The 16,710-nt window shown below is 41.4% G+C and overlaps 1 protein-coding gene across 37 annotated transcripts in view; it reads left to right on the top strand.

Annotated features, from left to right (window-relative positions):
• GIGYF2 (GRB10 interacting GYF protein 2) overlaps nt 1-16,710 on the top strand; it is a 70,070-nt gene that overhangs the window by 930 nt on the left and 52,430 nt on the right. For 18 of the 37 annotated variants that reach the window (XM_085512602.1, XM_015871145.3, XM_085512591.1 and 15 more), the window contains exons 2-4: nt 10,515-10,592; nt 13,005-13,134; nt 15,069-15,164. In XM_085512602.1, coding sequence (XP_085368728.1) covers nt 10,552-10,592; nt 13,005-13,134; nt 15,069-15,164 — 267 coding nt within the window. In that variant the 5' untranslated portion in view covers nt 10,515-10,551. Of the gene's footprint in view, nt 1-86; nt 114-9,471; nt 9,564-10,514; nt 10,593-13,004; nt 13,135-15,068; nt 15,165-16,710 lie in introns of all 37 variants that reach the window. The other 19 variants (XM_085512597.1, XM_085512590.1, XM_085512587.1 and 16 more) reach the window with 5 other exon arrangements.

Genomic DNA, 16,710 nt, shown 5'->3' with positions numbered 1-16,710 from the left:
TGGGCTTGTTCTCATGGGTGGGAGGGTAACAAGCTTCTGTTTATATTCTCTAACTTCTTGCCACTCGTTCTGTTTTCTTGCTTCAGGAGCTGACTTGCGCAGGTTCCTGGAAAGTACGTGTTATTTTTTTCCCCCCACTTTTCCCATAAATGTGCTGGTTGTTCTTGTTTTTAGGAAACTTTGTAATAAGCAGAAACTCATTTGCTCTTTTCTGCATAGAGCATTTAATAGATTGACAGTGTGATATTTTGGAACCATTACAAGCAAAATTGGTTGTTGTAGTCACCAACAAACACTTTGTTCTGCTATTTTTAAGCTCTGTTATGAGGCGGTGGCTGCAGTAGATAAGACCTTCAGTATTAATGAGGTATTGGTATTCCTGCAGTTCACTTGACTAGGTGTTCAATGGACAGTTAGCTGATATTGAAGTGTAAATGTGTTCTGATCAGTCTTGGGGGAACCAGCAGAAGTGCAGGTGTCTGCTGTCACTCCCCTTTCACCCATCAGGCTCGCATAGAAATAAGTTCTGTAAGTTTAATGTCACAGGTCACACTTGTTACTGTTAATTCCTCACCATATGTGAGGAATGGTCGACTGTATTAAGAAGTAGGTTTACACCTGGAGGTTCTGTCAGCTCGTTCTGAGACTTTGATAGCCCCTTCCAACATCTGACTATATTGTGGTTGCTTTCTTAATGCCTTCAGGAGCTGCTCGGGATCTCCCAGTACCTGGTGACGTGAGGGTTGTCAATCTTGGTGTTTATTTTGGGACCTTTTTTGAGTATTTTCTTGAGTGTGCTTTGAAATAGCACTGAATTAAATGAAGTTGTCTCTTGCAGTGGTGCATGGTTCCAGGCAGACTATGCAGTAATGAGAGCACAGCAACTTGAATTCTTCTAGATTCTTGTTTTCATTATTGCTGTTGATCATCTGAGGACTGTGAAGAATCCTCAGGTACTCTTAGTATTTTCTCTCCCTGTTCTTAAGGATGCAGTAATGAAAAATGTGGTCTTTATATTGACCTAGGTGAAAACTATAAGCAGTGAATTGAGGTTTTTACAGCTTAATTTGTTGGTTTGTTTACTGCTTGGTTGCTCAGAAGCTCTTGGCTGTCACAGGTGAGGAGCAAGTAAGGCTGCTGTAAGGAATTCAGATAAACCACTATTGCATTTCTTTTGCTGTTCGCTAAGGCCAATTGTCTACATGGAGCTCTGTTGTGTGCTCCAGGTTCCTAAGCCTGGATGTAAATAAAATGTAGGTACCACTTGTAAGATGTGTAGCTGCTCAGTTTGCAGACAAGCTGGGTGTCACTCATCTGGCTGGGGTAGCCGTGCAGTCTGGCTGGGGAGGTTTTTTGCTACAATGTGCCTCTGCTGAAGGATCTTTGTAATTATTGAAGCGTGTGGGGAAGACATTAGTGCACAGTAATTTATGAAGGTGAGCCAGGCACCTGAGTCATGATTTCTTCCTTCCCCTTTTCCCCCCCTTCTAAAGTGGTTCAGGCCTCCAGCTCTTTAGATTTGTTTTGTTAGAAATAAGAATACAAATTTTTTCTGCCTACTTTTGTCTGTTTGTAAGTTCAAGTAACTGTCAGATGTTATTCTTCATTCTTCTTTAACTGGAGGTCTTGAAAATGGGGTCCTAGTGCTTGTTAAAGTATGAAGTTGAGTCTTCTGTCAGTGAGTATATCCTAGCATGCTTTCCTCTGTGTTGCTCAAAGAAGGGGGGAGAATGAACTATATTGAGCTCATGATTAAAGGTAGAATCACAGGACTGTAGGGGTTGGAAGGGATGTCTGGAGGTGGCTCAGTCCCAGCCCCTGCTGAAGCAGTTTCCCTATGGTGTGGCATGCAGGCAGATGTACGGGCAGGTCTTGGATCTCTGGAGATCTCCATCACCTCTGTGGGCAGCCTGTGCCAGTAGAGGAGGAGGGAGGGGGCTGACAGACAGGATTTCAGTTTACAAACATAAAATTACAGACCTAATCTGTTTCCTTCTTCCTATGTAGCTTGCTAGAGATCCCCTGGATGTTACAGTAAGGAAAATCTCTTCTTATTGAGGGAGTCCTTGTGTTTAAAGGGACTCTTCGTGCATTTTCCTCATTTACTGATTTTAATTAATCGAGTGGCATTTAGAAACACAAGTGTAAAATGCTGGGGTGGGGGGTTGTAGGGGGAATGGTGTTTGAGAATGAAGTTGGTTACCAGTGTAGCTTAGCCTGTCCTGCAGGCAAGTCCTGAATGCTCTTTGGTTGTGGAAATGGTCTGCGTTGAGAATTGTCAGAACAGAAAACCCAGCAAGTTTGTTCAGGATGTGCTGAACTTGTAGATGGAGCTAAGAAGCAGCATGAAGTGCTTGAAATTATAAGGTCTGTACCACATCGGCCCTCTTGTGGTTGGTTGTGGTTTTGTGTGTGTGTTAGTATGTATATGTGCACATCTAAAAGCATGTTCCTTGTTGTAGTGCTGTTTAGTAACATTAGTTTTTCACCTTCAGTTCGGGTGGTGGTGGAGGACTGTAGAAGGCAAGTTTAACATAGAAACTAGCTTACGTGTAATGATGGGAGAGTAAACCAGCTGGAAAAATACTTAGGTTAAACAGCTGCTAACATAGCGAAAGTAAGCACAGCACCTTGTGCTCTGTGTAGTTATTGCTCTGTTACTGCATGTTTGATCACTTTATTCTGTAGAGAAATACTTGATCTCTGCCCCAGCACTGACAATGAAGTGGTTTCACTGTGTTCTGTTGATGGCCTTTAATGTTGAAGATGTGTGACAGGGCAATTTAGAGCCTGCAGTTTCACACGTACAGATTAGATAGAAGGTTTGTGGTCTGTATGTGATGGTACTTCAGTTCAGATTGCAAGAAACAGAAGGCAGCTGTATAGATGACATTGGAGGAGGTTTTGTGATGATGAATGGATGAACTTCTGCCACTTCAGATGTCAGTAGCATGTCAGGGAGTTGGTGTGACTGGCGAGGAATTGATTTGATCAGCTGTGATGTGAGCCACATATGGTGGTGCTGCAGGACGGCTTAGGTTGGAGCAGCCCTTTGGTGTCTGTCTGCTCCAGCCCCTGCTCAAACACCACTGGGGCCAAGTGTGAGGCAGTGAGTAATGGGTGATAGATAGAAAGTGAGGCTGCTCCTGGTCACGTGTAGAAAGGTTTTAAAGTCTAAATAACTCATATCTTTATTTAATAAATTAGGGGACTTGTTCAACTGTCCTTGGAGAGGAAGGTTTCTGAGTTGTAATTAATGCTGGAATCATCCGTATGTATAATTTTCTTTACATAAAATATATTAGGTCTTAATACTTATGTGGGATTGGGGTAACATTGCAGGTTAGTGTAAAGATACCAAAGATACTCTGAGACATTCACTTCTTTCAATCTTCAGTAGTGTGGACATAAAGAGAGGAAAACATCATCTGTTAGAGATTGATGCAATTCATGTGTAGTAACAAAACAAGCTGTAATTTCCCATTGGTGAATGCTTGCTCTGATGCATGTGCTGATTCTTTCTGCTATCAGCTTTGGTTTGATGCTTTCTTACTGCTGAATATTTTTTTTTTCTTCGAGTATAGGACATATCTGAACTGCATGCATAGGAAACCTTAAGGAGGAGACAGGGAGGAAATATTTCTACAGAGCCCAAAGAATCCGCTTATATAAACAATACCAAAAGAAACCCATAATGACCCAGGTCTGTTAATTCAGTGACTGTAGTCAGAAACTTCTTTCCTGCCATTCTGAATGCATGCATGGACTGTACGATGTGTGACAAGCGTGAGAGAAAGGCTGCAGTGACTTCTTGGTTGCATTCCTGTCATCTGGCTGCTGAGAGTGAAGTGCTTGTCCTGAAGCAGGTAGGCAGAGCAGCATCCTGATCTGCAACAGTCTGTGGAATGAGACAGGCTAAGTAATACTTACCCAGCAGAACTTTTTCTGCATACAAGGTAGAGACAGATGTGAAAGTGATTTTTCGGCTGGAAAACAGAGTGCTGGCAGAGTTCTGGGACAGGATTTGGAATGAGAAATGGTTTGTGTTCCAGCCAGTGGCAGGGCCAAGGGTGTGGTCCGCTTGGAGCTCAATCACTGCTCTTGGAAGCCCTGCCACAAAGGTGGAGGCCATCCTGCCTGCTGACTGACACACTCGAGACAGCTCTCGAGTCCTTGGTGTTCAGGTGAAGCAGGCGGTGGTCACTGTTTACTCCTTCTAGCCAGAAGGTTCAGATTAAGAGGTAGGAAAGGAAAACATCTGTAAAAGTGGTATCTAATGTTCTTTGATTTAGTTTTGTTAGACGTGCACATCTCCTTAGTCTTTTGTCATTCCATCTCAGTGTATTTGCAGTGCCTGCTTTGTGCAGTTGTTATTCTTGGCTGTGGTGCTGCGTGTTGCAGACTGCAGTGCTCCATGAAAGCTGAGGATGGACCGAGTGAGCAGGAGGTGCTCAGGCTGCTCCCACTGCATCAGTGTTGTGGGCAGAGTTTGACCAGAGGTCACTGAGAGGCAGGGGTGTGACTGCAGTGACTTGGGACAGTAAGCTTATATATGTTGAGAAGAGTTCTGTCAATGCAGCTTTGATAGAGGCACGGTCTGGGAGAAATTGATGGATTAGGAAAAAACTTCCTCTTGGAGTGTGGGTAGATCGGATTTGAAAAATTCACTGCCTTTATCAGCATAAAGACTTGGTAAGTCAGGAGGGACTGCTGTGACTCGTCTGGCACCCTGTGCAGTATGAGTAATGTATTTGCTGCTGATGTTCTAGCAAAAAAGTATCTTTTGGAAAATCATCCAGCGTTGACCTAAAAACGGTCGACTGTGTTGCTTATCTCTGAACTTCTCCCTTCAGTCATTTCTCTGGACAATTTTGGGTCTTCTGTCTTTTTTACTTGTGTGCTCATTCATTGTCTGAGCAAGATATGCCTTACATTTGTCTTGAAGCTCAATAAATACAACTTTGGTTTTGTCTTTTTCTCCTTTGTAAGGCGTATCCACCATGTTTTATCCCTTTCTGAGCGCGCTCTGATTTATCAGCCTTCTTGCCTTCCTGAGAGCAGGACTGAAAACACTGCAAATACCGAGTGAATTTAATCTGTGTTGTTGTATTTACCCAGTGTTTTGTGGTAGGTGTTCAGCTCAGCGTTGTATCGTGTTCCCTTCCAGCTGCTTGTTGTTATAAACCTGAGGTTGGTGTAAGGACTGTGTTTTCCCAGTGTGGCCTTGCATCTGTTGTGTATCGCTTACATTTTCTACTTGCAAGTCATTTGATGGGATGCTTGGGCCTATTAAATGCAACCTGCTGTACTGGGCAGAGCAATTGAATAATTCATAATGGTTTTATTGATGATGTGTCACTTGCATTACCATACCTATTTTTATAATCCTTAGGTTTTAGAAGTGATGTAAGCCCACGTTACAAATTGTATAGAAGTTGAGGATAGCCTCTTATATTTGTATTCACTGTATTTGGAGGATAATTTGTGTTGTGTGATCAATTTTAGATTGTTTTATGAGAGAAGGCTTAAAAGCACAAAGGAAAACAAAGCTCTGTAGGTCACAGTGATTTGAGACCCAGCAGGCATTGGGAATGACTCGGTCTTTTTTAGCCTTCTTCTTAACTGAAATGTCCTGGAGGTGTTAGAATTTATTCCACCTACTGGAGCAATGAAATATCTGCTCTTAAAGTGTGCTTTGTTTGAATGCCTTCCATAAATCCACGTTGCTTGGCCTTAATTTTGTCAGTGTCCTTTGATCGGTGTTGCCTGCTTTAGCCGATGATTAATATCAGATTGATAGCGTCGCTCCTGAGTCATTGTCATCCTGTTCACTGCTGGGCTGAAACTTCTAAAAACTAGTGCAAATCAGTGCTGGTGCCAAGTGAATCTCTGTGGTTTTGAATTAAAGGCAGTCGAATTAGCTGTAGTATCTGCCTGTTGAATGTGCTCTTACTGAGTGCTGAAGGTGATGTTGTATCATCTCAATGCGATGTAGTTGCTGCATAGTGGAGCCCTGTTGTGAAATTCCCGTTCCAAGTTTAAGGAAAACTTAATTCCATGCTCTTAAATCTATTTGTGTTTGACTTTCACTGTGTTCTTTGGTTCTTTTTTGGCTGGTTTCTCAGTAAAAAAGACCACTTGGAACCTCCAATAGCAGAACTACCTTGGAAGGAAGGAAAGGATGCTTTTCTTAAACATCTCAGTCAAACAGCTGGTGATGTCAGAATATGGTGGTGATGGACAAGAAGGATCAGGTCTATTTTTTGCCAAATTAATAAAAACAAAAAATAAGCAAAGATGTAAGTTGCAATGAAATCCGCATCTTGTTTAATCATTCTAAACTTAGGAAAGATTGGGTGGGTAGACCTGAGTGCAGTCATGGCTTAGTCTCTGTGTGGAACACTAAGAATCAGTTGATCTCTACTTGAACCAGCTTCTTGGTGAGACAGATTGCTGAGCTGTACAGATGGACAGAGCTCTACCATGGGAACGTGGGAGTTTAACATAGGCTGTAAATCTTAACTCAGATACCTCAGGGCCATGATTTAGCAGAGGGTAGTTAGGGTAGTATGGTCAGGTTGTGGTTGGACTTGACGATCTTTAAGGTCTTTTCCAACCTGAGCAATTCTGTGATTCTATCCCCGTGAGTAAGAGACAAGCCTTAAAATGGCAGATGTACAGAAAATAGTGAGGTTGTGCAAGGTCTGGAAAACATGATAGTTCAAATACCTCAGAATTTCTGACAGCCAGCCTTTAGCCAGGATAGCTATTAGATGCATGTGCATTTCAACAGGGTAGACATTGGGGCCAACTTGTGCCACAGTATTTGTAAAACCACGTTTAGGTTTTTTCCCACTAAAATCTCATCTCATTTCAACGCACACATCTATCACAGAATCAAGTTCCAGCTTGTCTGGAGCAGATTCTTCTGTAAGCTTCAATACATTTGTGAGTTCTCTAATAGAAGTCAAGGAAAACAGTTTAAAAAATGCCAGGCTCGCTCAAATATCCTACCTACAGCAAAGCAATGGAGTTAGTGTTGCTGATAGCAACTTGTCTGCCTATAATATTACCTGTTAATTGTGAGTGAAAGCCACTTAACGGCTTAACGTTATTGGATTACATTTTGTGTTGCTCAGTGGCTGAACTTCTGACTTTCAGAGCACTAAGCTGCTGATAAATTAGGGTATTTTTTCCCTGCCCAGTCCCTGGGTTGGAGGTGTGTTGGTGGGATGGCTCTGTGTTGTGCTGTTAGTGGGTCTGTGGCTGCAGTGCTGCCCCAGGAAGGATCTCAGTCCCGGTTTGTGCAGCAATTCCAGTTTATGGCGTTTTTCCCAGAACTGCTGTAGCAAACTGCACCTGTTCAGAGGGTTGCACTGGCAGCTTGGTCAAGGGTTGATTTAGAGAGACTCAGAGGAGGGGGTTCCTCTTTGAAAGAGCGCTGGGAAGTCTTTAGTATTGCCCAAGCAGTGGTATTTAATCACAACGTGGCCTCTTGCTTAGAGCTCCCTGTGTGCTCTTGGTCTGTTTGTGGTTATGCAGGTTCCTCAATCAGTAGCCATTAATTGGGAGAAAAGCTTCATTTTCAAAACTGCTGCAATTGAAGACAGGGCCTTACCCCCTCAGCAAATTACATCAGGGAAGGAAGTGTGATCAGTTTGTATTCATTTCTGTGATTTGTCATCCTCAATGAGTTAGGAGGCAGCACAGGTTTCTTTTTTAAAGACCAAAATTAAAATGTTAATTATTAATCTTGAAGTTTGGAGTTAACTGGATAATGAAGACCTGATAAATTCATGCCTTTTCCTTGAGCAAAATAATGAAAAGGGAATGAATGGCCATGTCATAACTTCTTGTTGCTCACCCTTTCTTGCTCCACCCTGACTCCTCCATCTCAGTGTCAGTGCCTCATGCCCTGTCCCTACTTGCCTTTCCTGTTAGTGCAGCTACTTGTTAACCCGCTGACTGTGTGCTGCCTGCTAGAGGCTCCTCTCCAGGCTGCTCTGCCTTTTCCTCTGCCCCTTCCTCCCAGATCGTTGCTTGTTTCTGTAGTGTCCTATTTTCAGCAGTTTTCTTTTAGTGCTGTTATGCCTGTAGTATCTTTGTGTCTGATTAGTCTCTGGGTAGTGTTATCTATTAGTATGCATTCACCCCTTAAACTTACTGCTGCCATTCTGATGGGTTTTGATCTGGGCTTTTCTTGTTCAGCTATGGTTTCATCCACTTGCAGGTGTCTTGTTTTAAATTCAGAACTGATGCAGTCCTAACTTGTTGGGAGAAGGTAATCTCACTGAATGCACCCCAAACAAGAGTTGTGGTCAAAGTAGGTGACAAAGCCGATTTGCAGCACGTGATGAGACTAGCAGGCTTTGAGGAGTCTGGTAAGGAGAGATGGAGCAGTAACCTCAGCTTTTGGGAAGGCTGGAGAGGGACTGAGAGCAGAGTGAGTCTGTAACTTGTAAACTACCCCCTTAACCATTCTGTACTGCTTTCTCATTTAATGCTCCTCAGCTGCATTGTCATAGCAGTTTGGCATTCAGGGCCAGACTTTCTTGTGTTACTGACACTGCACTAACTGCAGTTAGTTAGAAGCTCATGATCTCAGCTTCTCTGCTGGTCCACATGAGTTATGTGTCTCAAGGCTCCTCTCCCAAACTCCCCAGCCTCTCCAGCTGAAGGATTTCAGGCCTTGCAGGAAGTGAAGGGGCAAAAAGAATGCAGCAGTGCTGCTTGGAATCATTAGAGAGAGCTCTTCCATCCCATGCACAGTAGTTAGCTGGAGTGGTCCCAAGGTATTCTTCACACTTGTCCATCTCATCCTTGAGGTACCCGACTTCACCTTTGTAGCTTGTTTTGTAGAACTGGTGAGTGGATTTGCCTTCAGTATTCTCCTGTCTCTCCAACTCAGGTGGAGAAACTGGCTGTTTAAAACAAAGAAGGCATCTCAAAGCAGACCAAAATAATCTCCTGTGAGGTCTGTGAGAGTGCCTGGATACTTGGACTTCAATCTGTGTTACTTTCTGGTTCATGTGGTGGTGATAATTCCATTTTATTGTATAGGCTTACTGGGGAAATAATACTGATTTGTACATCAATTGTATTGAAAGGATGGGCCAAATTAATATGATCTGTAGTAAAAATACACGAGCCAAATGGTGCCTGGTAGGTTTAGACTTCGGGGACTTTTACAGCTGTTTGTTATATATATGCCCAGAAGATCCAGGTGAGGTTTGCCCAAGCAGTTTTAGCATTTCTTGGCATTTTGTAACTTTCAGGCTATTATTTTTTGGCCTTAATATAGTTGTATCAGTAGCATATACATTAAAAAATGCTTACTTTTGTTTTCTTTCGCTCCTCTTCAGTAGCTAATGCCCTTTTCCTGCTTTTATCTGCCCATCTTTTTTTCTTTTCCATCATTTTTTTTCATACAAAGTAAAGACGAACTTACCAAGCTCCTTATTTAATCCTTAGGTCTATTAAGGATCACAGTTCTGATACAGCCAAGCTCCCTCCCTCCCATCTGTCTTTATGGTTCTTGAAGTCTAATCAACCAGTTTCTGTAGGTAATGCTTCCAATCCTTTTTTGTTGTTGTGGGGAGGGACTTTGGCTACAGTGTGCTTGATGTTGAAACTGAAACAAAAATTTATCTTCATATTTGTGTTTGCTGTTGCTGGAAGGGAAGAGGAGCTGTTATTTTCTTATTGCAAAAGTAACTTCTTTAGTACCATTGGGCTGGACTTGCTTCTCGCAGAACTCGGTAGCTTTCCCTTGGTCTCATTCCTGCCTGTCCAGCGTGCCACTGTCTGTCCTTGTCCATATGCCCTTGTTATATGGGAACTTTGACCTGACCTCCACTAGTGCCTGCAGCAACTTGCCTAATAGGGAGCAATGAGAGTAACTGCTGTCTTAGCTTGTGTGTTTTTCTTAGTTAATAAAGCTAAGAATGAGAGAAATCCTACTATCTCCGTGCAGGTTTAGGAGAATGTCCCAGCACTGGCTGTACCCATTTGTTAGGAAGCTTATTTTAAGAGTGAGCAGTGGAAATAGCTTGAATACTCTGACACTCGACGGGCAAGTCTTTCTTGCTGTGAATCTAGTGATTGTTTCTAAATCTTATTATTGTCAGGAAGCTACAATTCTGTTAATGAAGCATTACTGTTCTCACAGAAGAGGATTATGCATCAAATTCTCCATGTTTGGCTGCCTTGTGGTAATCATTGATTTGCCAAGAAGCTGCTTGTGCAAACAGTGTCCTCAGACACTACTGATCCAGTGTCCTGTTGGAGCTGCTAAGAGGCATTTGGACCAAAGGGTGTGATAGCAGCAACTGCATCAATTCTAGTAGATTATTCTATGTTAAAGAGCTGAAATGGATACCATAAAAATAATAATAAAAAAATCCAATAGTCATTTTCTGTTCTTTGCATGACCAGGTGTGCTTTTGTTTGGAAGGAGACTTCTGGAGGGCTGTATTAATCTGGTTGTTCTCATGGTAACACTTATTATTTTTCAGGTTCAAGCTTTTTTAAAAAAGAATAGAACAAGAAAGAATGGCAGCAGAAACCCAGACACTGAACTTTGGGCCTGAATGGTGAGTGGTTTGTCATTTGGAAAAACGTGGGGAACTTTTGTCTTTTGGGGCTGAGTAGGTTCTAAGAGCGAATGGAGTATAATGCTGTTGTATTTCCTTACTGCTTTGCTGCCGACTGAAAGCAGTATTATGAAGGTTAACTTTCAGTTTTCTTTACTAATAAGGAAATCATATAAAATAAGCTACTAATAAGGAAATTCATACCCTGTCCTTAATAGAATGAACTCTGTACCTAAGCTAGCTTTCTTTTCCCTGTATGAATATACATGAAAAAAGTGTGCCTTGTGATCTCATCAATTCCTGCATTTACATACAGAGAAGTGTCATAGGCTCAATCGGGTGCTGCCTTAAGGGAAATGAATCTGTGGCACTGTATGATTGTACTGGTGTTTGTGTGACATGCATTGTCCTGGCCCAAGACTAACTGCAAAAGTGTGATTGTTTTCCATTATTTGCTCCAGTTTTTAAAGTAATTATTGGCTGAAACTGCAAACAAGACCTCAGCTGCAATGGTTTCTGAGGAGTCATAGAATCACTGGCACATTTTATATATATATATATCTCTACAGTTATATATATGTATCTGTATATTTATCTATATATCTATATATATATCTACAGAAATTGCAGGGTATTAAAGAATGACATGATTGCCCCAAAAGCAATGAGAAACTCGGTCTATTTAGTTAGATTAAAAGAATGCTAAGGATTACTTTATCTATAAATATACACACTAGGCAGATATCTTATGCTGAAGTGCTCTGAAGTGTAGCAGACTGACATTATTAGATACTTTGCTGGAAGAAAGCCATGGCTATATGGGGAAAAAAGAAGGGGGTGGGGATGGAGAGAGAACTCGATTGAAAACAAACCCCAAACTTTATTTCCCTTGTAATTTTAGAGTAATTTAGGAAAAATGGAATAAAACTCCTTTAAGATTTTTGATCATTATTTTGTGCTACAGTGTGTCACCTATGGTATTGTATCACTTAGTAGTGAAACTTGGGTCATGTTTAATCTGGATTGGCATTGGACATTACACTGAGCCATCTAATCCTCTGATTAATGTCCCTCCAGACATTCTTCATTTGGATGTGGTGTGTAAAGAAACTGCCACTGGGTGGCACCAAACTTAAAAAAAAAATAAAATGGGAACAACAGTTTGGCTTCTTTTTTTCTACGCAGAGGGTGGTGACGCACTGAACAGGTTGCCCAAGGAGGCTGTGGATGCCCCATCCCTGCAGGCATTCAAGGCCAGGCTGGATGTGGCTCTGGGCAGCCTGGGCTGCTGGTTGGTGACCCTGCACACAGCAGGGGGTTGGAACCAGATGTTCCTTGTGGTCCTTTTCAGCCCATGTCACTCTGTCTTAGAATTCATATTTTCCTTTCTATGCAGTTTAAAAAATAACCCACAAAACATGCTTCATTGCTTGGGGGGAAAGCATTGGATCAGTATGTTAGTTTAGCCAGCTGCCTTTCTGAGGATTTTGGATCTGTTGAAAATAGTTTCTAGTGTTATACTTGATTAAGGTGCGCATCAAAGGAGACTGCAGAGAATGGTCTGCTTCTTGTGTCTTGAGATGCATCCTTATGTAAAATGTGTCTCAAATTGGAAAGTGTGGGATGGTTGGCCAGCTGAGGAAATGACTGGGCAGAATGAGGCTAATTAATGGATGGATTAGGTATAATGTCATGTAACAGTTGGATACAGTCTGCAAGAGGTTGAGTAGTTTGCCTGTGTGAGACAGGACCAAATTCAGTAGTGAGTGTATGTGGTAAGCATAAGTTAGCTCATGGCTTGAAATGTCTCTGAAAGGAAGTGTGGCTGCTTTGTACAGCTTATGTACAGGAATACTAAAATGTGGTATACATGGTGGGAAATGATATCCCTTTTAATTCCTGCAAAAGGAATTTAGAGCATTGGTTTTCAGAGACTGTAACAACAGAGGAAGAAACTTCACTGTAGAATCTGTTGTCCTTTATTGTTTGTTAAACTTTATTAAATGTCACCCTTCTTTACTTACAGTAGATTAATATTTGCATGGTAAGAACTCTGACTTGGTCCAAAAAAAACCCACCTGTTCTCAATATATTGTATGGAGGAGGGATAATACAGTTCAATTCTGTTTACCTACTGTAAATAGTGCGGGAGTGCAGCTACTTCACTGTGTGGTCACTATAGAGTTCTTTAGGGGACTGAAGTGCCCATGGAGGTGTTTGTGTGTATGTGAACGTGTCTTATTTTCCTTTTTACTTGTGGTTACCAGAAAAATGAGGAAAGCTGTTTCATTCTTCTTGAAGCACCAAGAGCGTATTTTGCAGTAGGACTCTGTAAATGTCTTTGCTTTACTTTCACAACTGGATTTATGTTGTTTGTGTCCAATTTCTAAATGCTTTCTCTGCTTCTTTTAGGCTGCGAGCTTTGTCTAGTGGCGGGAGTGTGACATCCCCTCCTCTGTCTCCAGCTTTGCCAAAGTACAAACTAGCAGACTATCGCTATGGGAGAGAAGAAATGTTGGCACTTTTTGTAAAGGATAATAAGGTAAGCAGGAAGAGGAAGAAGGCCTGATATGAGTATGTGCATAGTCTTGTGATTAGAGTTAGTTGTTTGTATTACGTGGTTATGGACACAAATTCATATCCTTTGGTGGAGGACTGAAGAGATCTGTGTGTTTTTTTTGATCCCTCTTCTAATACATTAATTGTTTGATTCTTTCCAGCCTCTGAAGGGAAATTCCTGTACTCCTTAGATCAGAGCCCCTGCACCTGGATTGCCTTAATCAAATCTATTGCCACAAGTAATTGAGGGTTAAAGTCCCCTTGCAACCCAGCAGATTTTCTTGCCTTTGTAGGATTTCATTTAATATAGTTGAAATCAATGAATTGTTTTGAAATTCAGACAATCAGTTGTATTAACATGCAGCTTTAAAGAACAGGAAAGGTAGGAGATCCTTGTTTATTTTCACTAAAGACAGTTAAGTTCAGCAGGTAACCAGCCCAGTCAGCAGTCCTCATCACTTCACTGAGTTAAGTCACAAATGCAGTCCAGCATGTGTAGTACAACAGTGTGTGGGTGGGGGGAGGGAGGAGGGAAGTCAACTTTCATCTAGTTGAATTACAAGTGAAGGTTCTCACTGATAGAGAAGTCATATTTCTGAGGGTGTTTCAGGTAAAGGTGTCATTCCTGCTGTGTTTGTAAATGTGGGATAGACAAAGGTCGGTGTGTTGTTGCAGCAGACATACAGTGACTTGAAAGTCTGAATCCCTCCACAAACCTTATCGGTGAGTCAGGGAGGGACAACAAGAACTTCAGTTTGCAGATTAGCTTTGTTAGTAGAGATGCATGCACACCTCTCAATATGAGTGTACTGGTGTTTTTATACAGTGCTGGGGGCCTTGCATTGCATATACACAGATTCAAGGGCACTCAGTTTCCCAACTCCTGTCACCATACAAAACCATCCAAAAAATCAGCCAGTCTGACTGAGGGTGTTTTCCAGGAAAGTTGTGGATGCTCCATCCATGAAGACACTCAAGGCCAGGTTGGATGGGGCCCTGGGCAGCCTGATCTAGAGGATGGCAACCCTGCCTATGGCAGGGGGATTGTAATTGGTTCATCTTTAAGGTCCTTGCTAACCTAAGCCATTCTGTGACATTTCTTGAACTCCTGCAACAACCGCTTCCCTGGTGAGGCTGTTCTAGTGCCTCCTCACCATCTCAGTGAAGAGCCTTTTCTGGAAATCCAACCTGTTCTTCCCCTGTTGCAGCTCCATATTGTTCCCTCAGGTTCTCACGGAGGGCACACTTCAATTGAAACTGTCAGAATTCTTTCTCTCTTCTGTTTTAATCTAGGTATTCTTGAAGCAGTTTTCTGATGGCATCTTCAGAACTCACTTGGCAGTAATTGTGGCTTGTTGTCCACATGCTCAAGGATGCATCTTTTAATGGACATGCCATGAAAAAAATGGTGTTCAAACTCATTAGTATTTAAATCATGATTAGCGTTCATTGCTTAATTTTGTTTTACTTTTTTCTTCTCTTTGCTGATTGTAATTTGGAAATCTTGATTTTACAATGAAGTACAGCCTCGGAAACAATGTATGCTAATTCTGTTAATATATTGAATCAAAATCTGCACTGCACTTAGAAAATAATTGTTTACCAGTTGAAATTTCCCCTGTTCAGATTTGTGTTGGACTTGGGTGCAGTTTGGAACATTGGTGTATATGATGCATTACATAATGTAGCTGTGGGTGGTAAATATATCAGATATTTTGTCTCAAAGACTTTATTTTCTGGAGAAGAAAATTCTTAGTGGAGTTGCACCCACTCCAGTTATGTTGTTACAAGTACTGCTGTACTGGGTGGAGAGAGTTGGCAGGATAAAAGATTTTGTGTGAATGGATGCATGTTGCTTTGTGACTGAACAGTAATTACTGGGGCGTATCAGGTAATTGTCTATTTGCTTTCATACAGATACCTTCAGACCTTCTGGATAAGGAGTTTCTGCCTATTTTACAAGAGGAGCCCCTGCCACCACTGGCACTTGTACCTTTTACAGAAGAAGAACAGGTTTGTATCCTTACAGAAATATAGGATTCTTTAAAATAAATATGAATGTGGACTATTATTAGGGCTAAAGGAAAATAAAGAGTATGCCTCTGTTAAAACCATGACGTTTGTTAAAACCCCACATCTGAGATTGGTAGACTTAAGGCAAAAGGATTCTGAAAACATGCTAGAATTGTATTTATACTCATGGCTTATCTTAAGTTTGAACAGATATTTTCTATACACTGTTCTGCCATCTATAGAACAATTTATTAAATCTAGCATCATCTTCTTAGTAGTATTGCATTATTATTATTATTAAGTACACAGCATTTTCAAGCAAGTGAAACATTGTGCAGTTTAGGACCACCATCCCTGAAGTATCTAAGTTCTGGAAACTGGTTTGTAGTCTTTGGAGGAGTGTTGAAGCCTTTTGCCCATTAAGAGTGCTAAAAATTCCAAAGATATGTGAACTGCTTCATGTGTAAGCAGCTACTTGACTATTTTTGTTTGGTTTCAGTAGTTATAAGTGAAAAATGTGAGGGTGAGAACAGGTAGTCCACAAGATTCTATTTCAAGGTTGGCTGCTCTCAGTATTTTGAAATTCCATACTTTCAAGCTAGTTCATGGTGAGGGAAGCTGTCTGCCATGCTGTCTTCATGCTCAGATTGTTGCTTCTGAAATTATTCCCTCTTCATGATTTTTCAGATCTCCTCATGATGCAGTTGCTCTCTGATATGTTATTTCTTCACACTTTTCTTACTTCACAATACCATGATTTGTGGTTGTTGTTTTCTAATAGCAGAAACCCAGGTGGTTTTGCTGACTAGAGTGTAGTTTATTTTTTATCTGGAGTTGGGAAGTTAATGATATTTAGGATTTTAGAGCATCATTTCTTTTAACTTTTTTCCCCCATCATCTTTGTGTCTTTGGGATTCTGACAGATCCTTTCCATCTTTCCTGAAGTTCCTTCCTCTTCAATGTTGGTTTCTGTTTCTTGTCTCTTTAGTATGCTGTCCTCTGACTTAGTGTGCTAGTAGTTTAGCTTTTAATCAGCAGCCATGTTTATGTTTTTGTGAATGCATTGCAGGCACTGCTCATCAGAGTTGTTGTCTTAAAAGGCAACTGAGATTGAGGATATGCTTTTATGGGAGACCTTAGCCCAGCTTCCATTCTCCAGTAGAACCAACCAGGAGGGATTCAGTCAGTGAGCCCAGGAATTGGTCAGATAGGCACACAGCAGCACACCAGAACATTGAACCTTGGTGTTAAATAAACCTTTGCACATACTTTTTTGTTTTAATAAACAATGGAGTCATTTAGGCAGTGAACTACAGGCCCTTTTATAGACAAAGGGAATGTTGGCTTGTGCTAATTGTCACAATATTATCCAGGAGGAATAATAGGAGTTTAAGGCTGTGTTATTGGTGATGTTCTGAGTAGCGTATGAGTTCAGATGAAGATGACAAGTGCTTCTGAGCTTACAGTTGAAAGCCAGTATCCCATGTCCTATTGCAATACTCCTGAGAGAGTCTCTCTCCAGCTTTTTCTGTAGGCCTCCTTTAGG

The sequence above is a fragment of the Coturnix japonica genome, chromosome 12 (genome assembly GCF_054131305.1).
Source record: "Coturnix japonica strain WE chromosome 12, WE-NBRP24, whole genome shotgun sequence".
NCBI classification, from domain to species: Eukaryota; Metazoa; Chordata; class Aves; order Galliformes; family Phasianidae; genus Coturnix; species Coturnix japonica.
The sequence above is the reverse complement of the archived record's forward strand: the minus strand, read 5'-3'. Positions and strand labels throughout refer to the sequence as shown.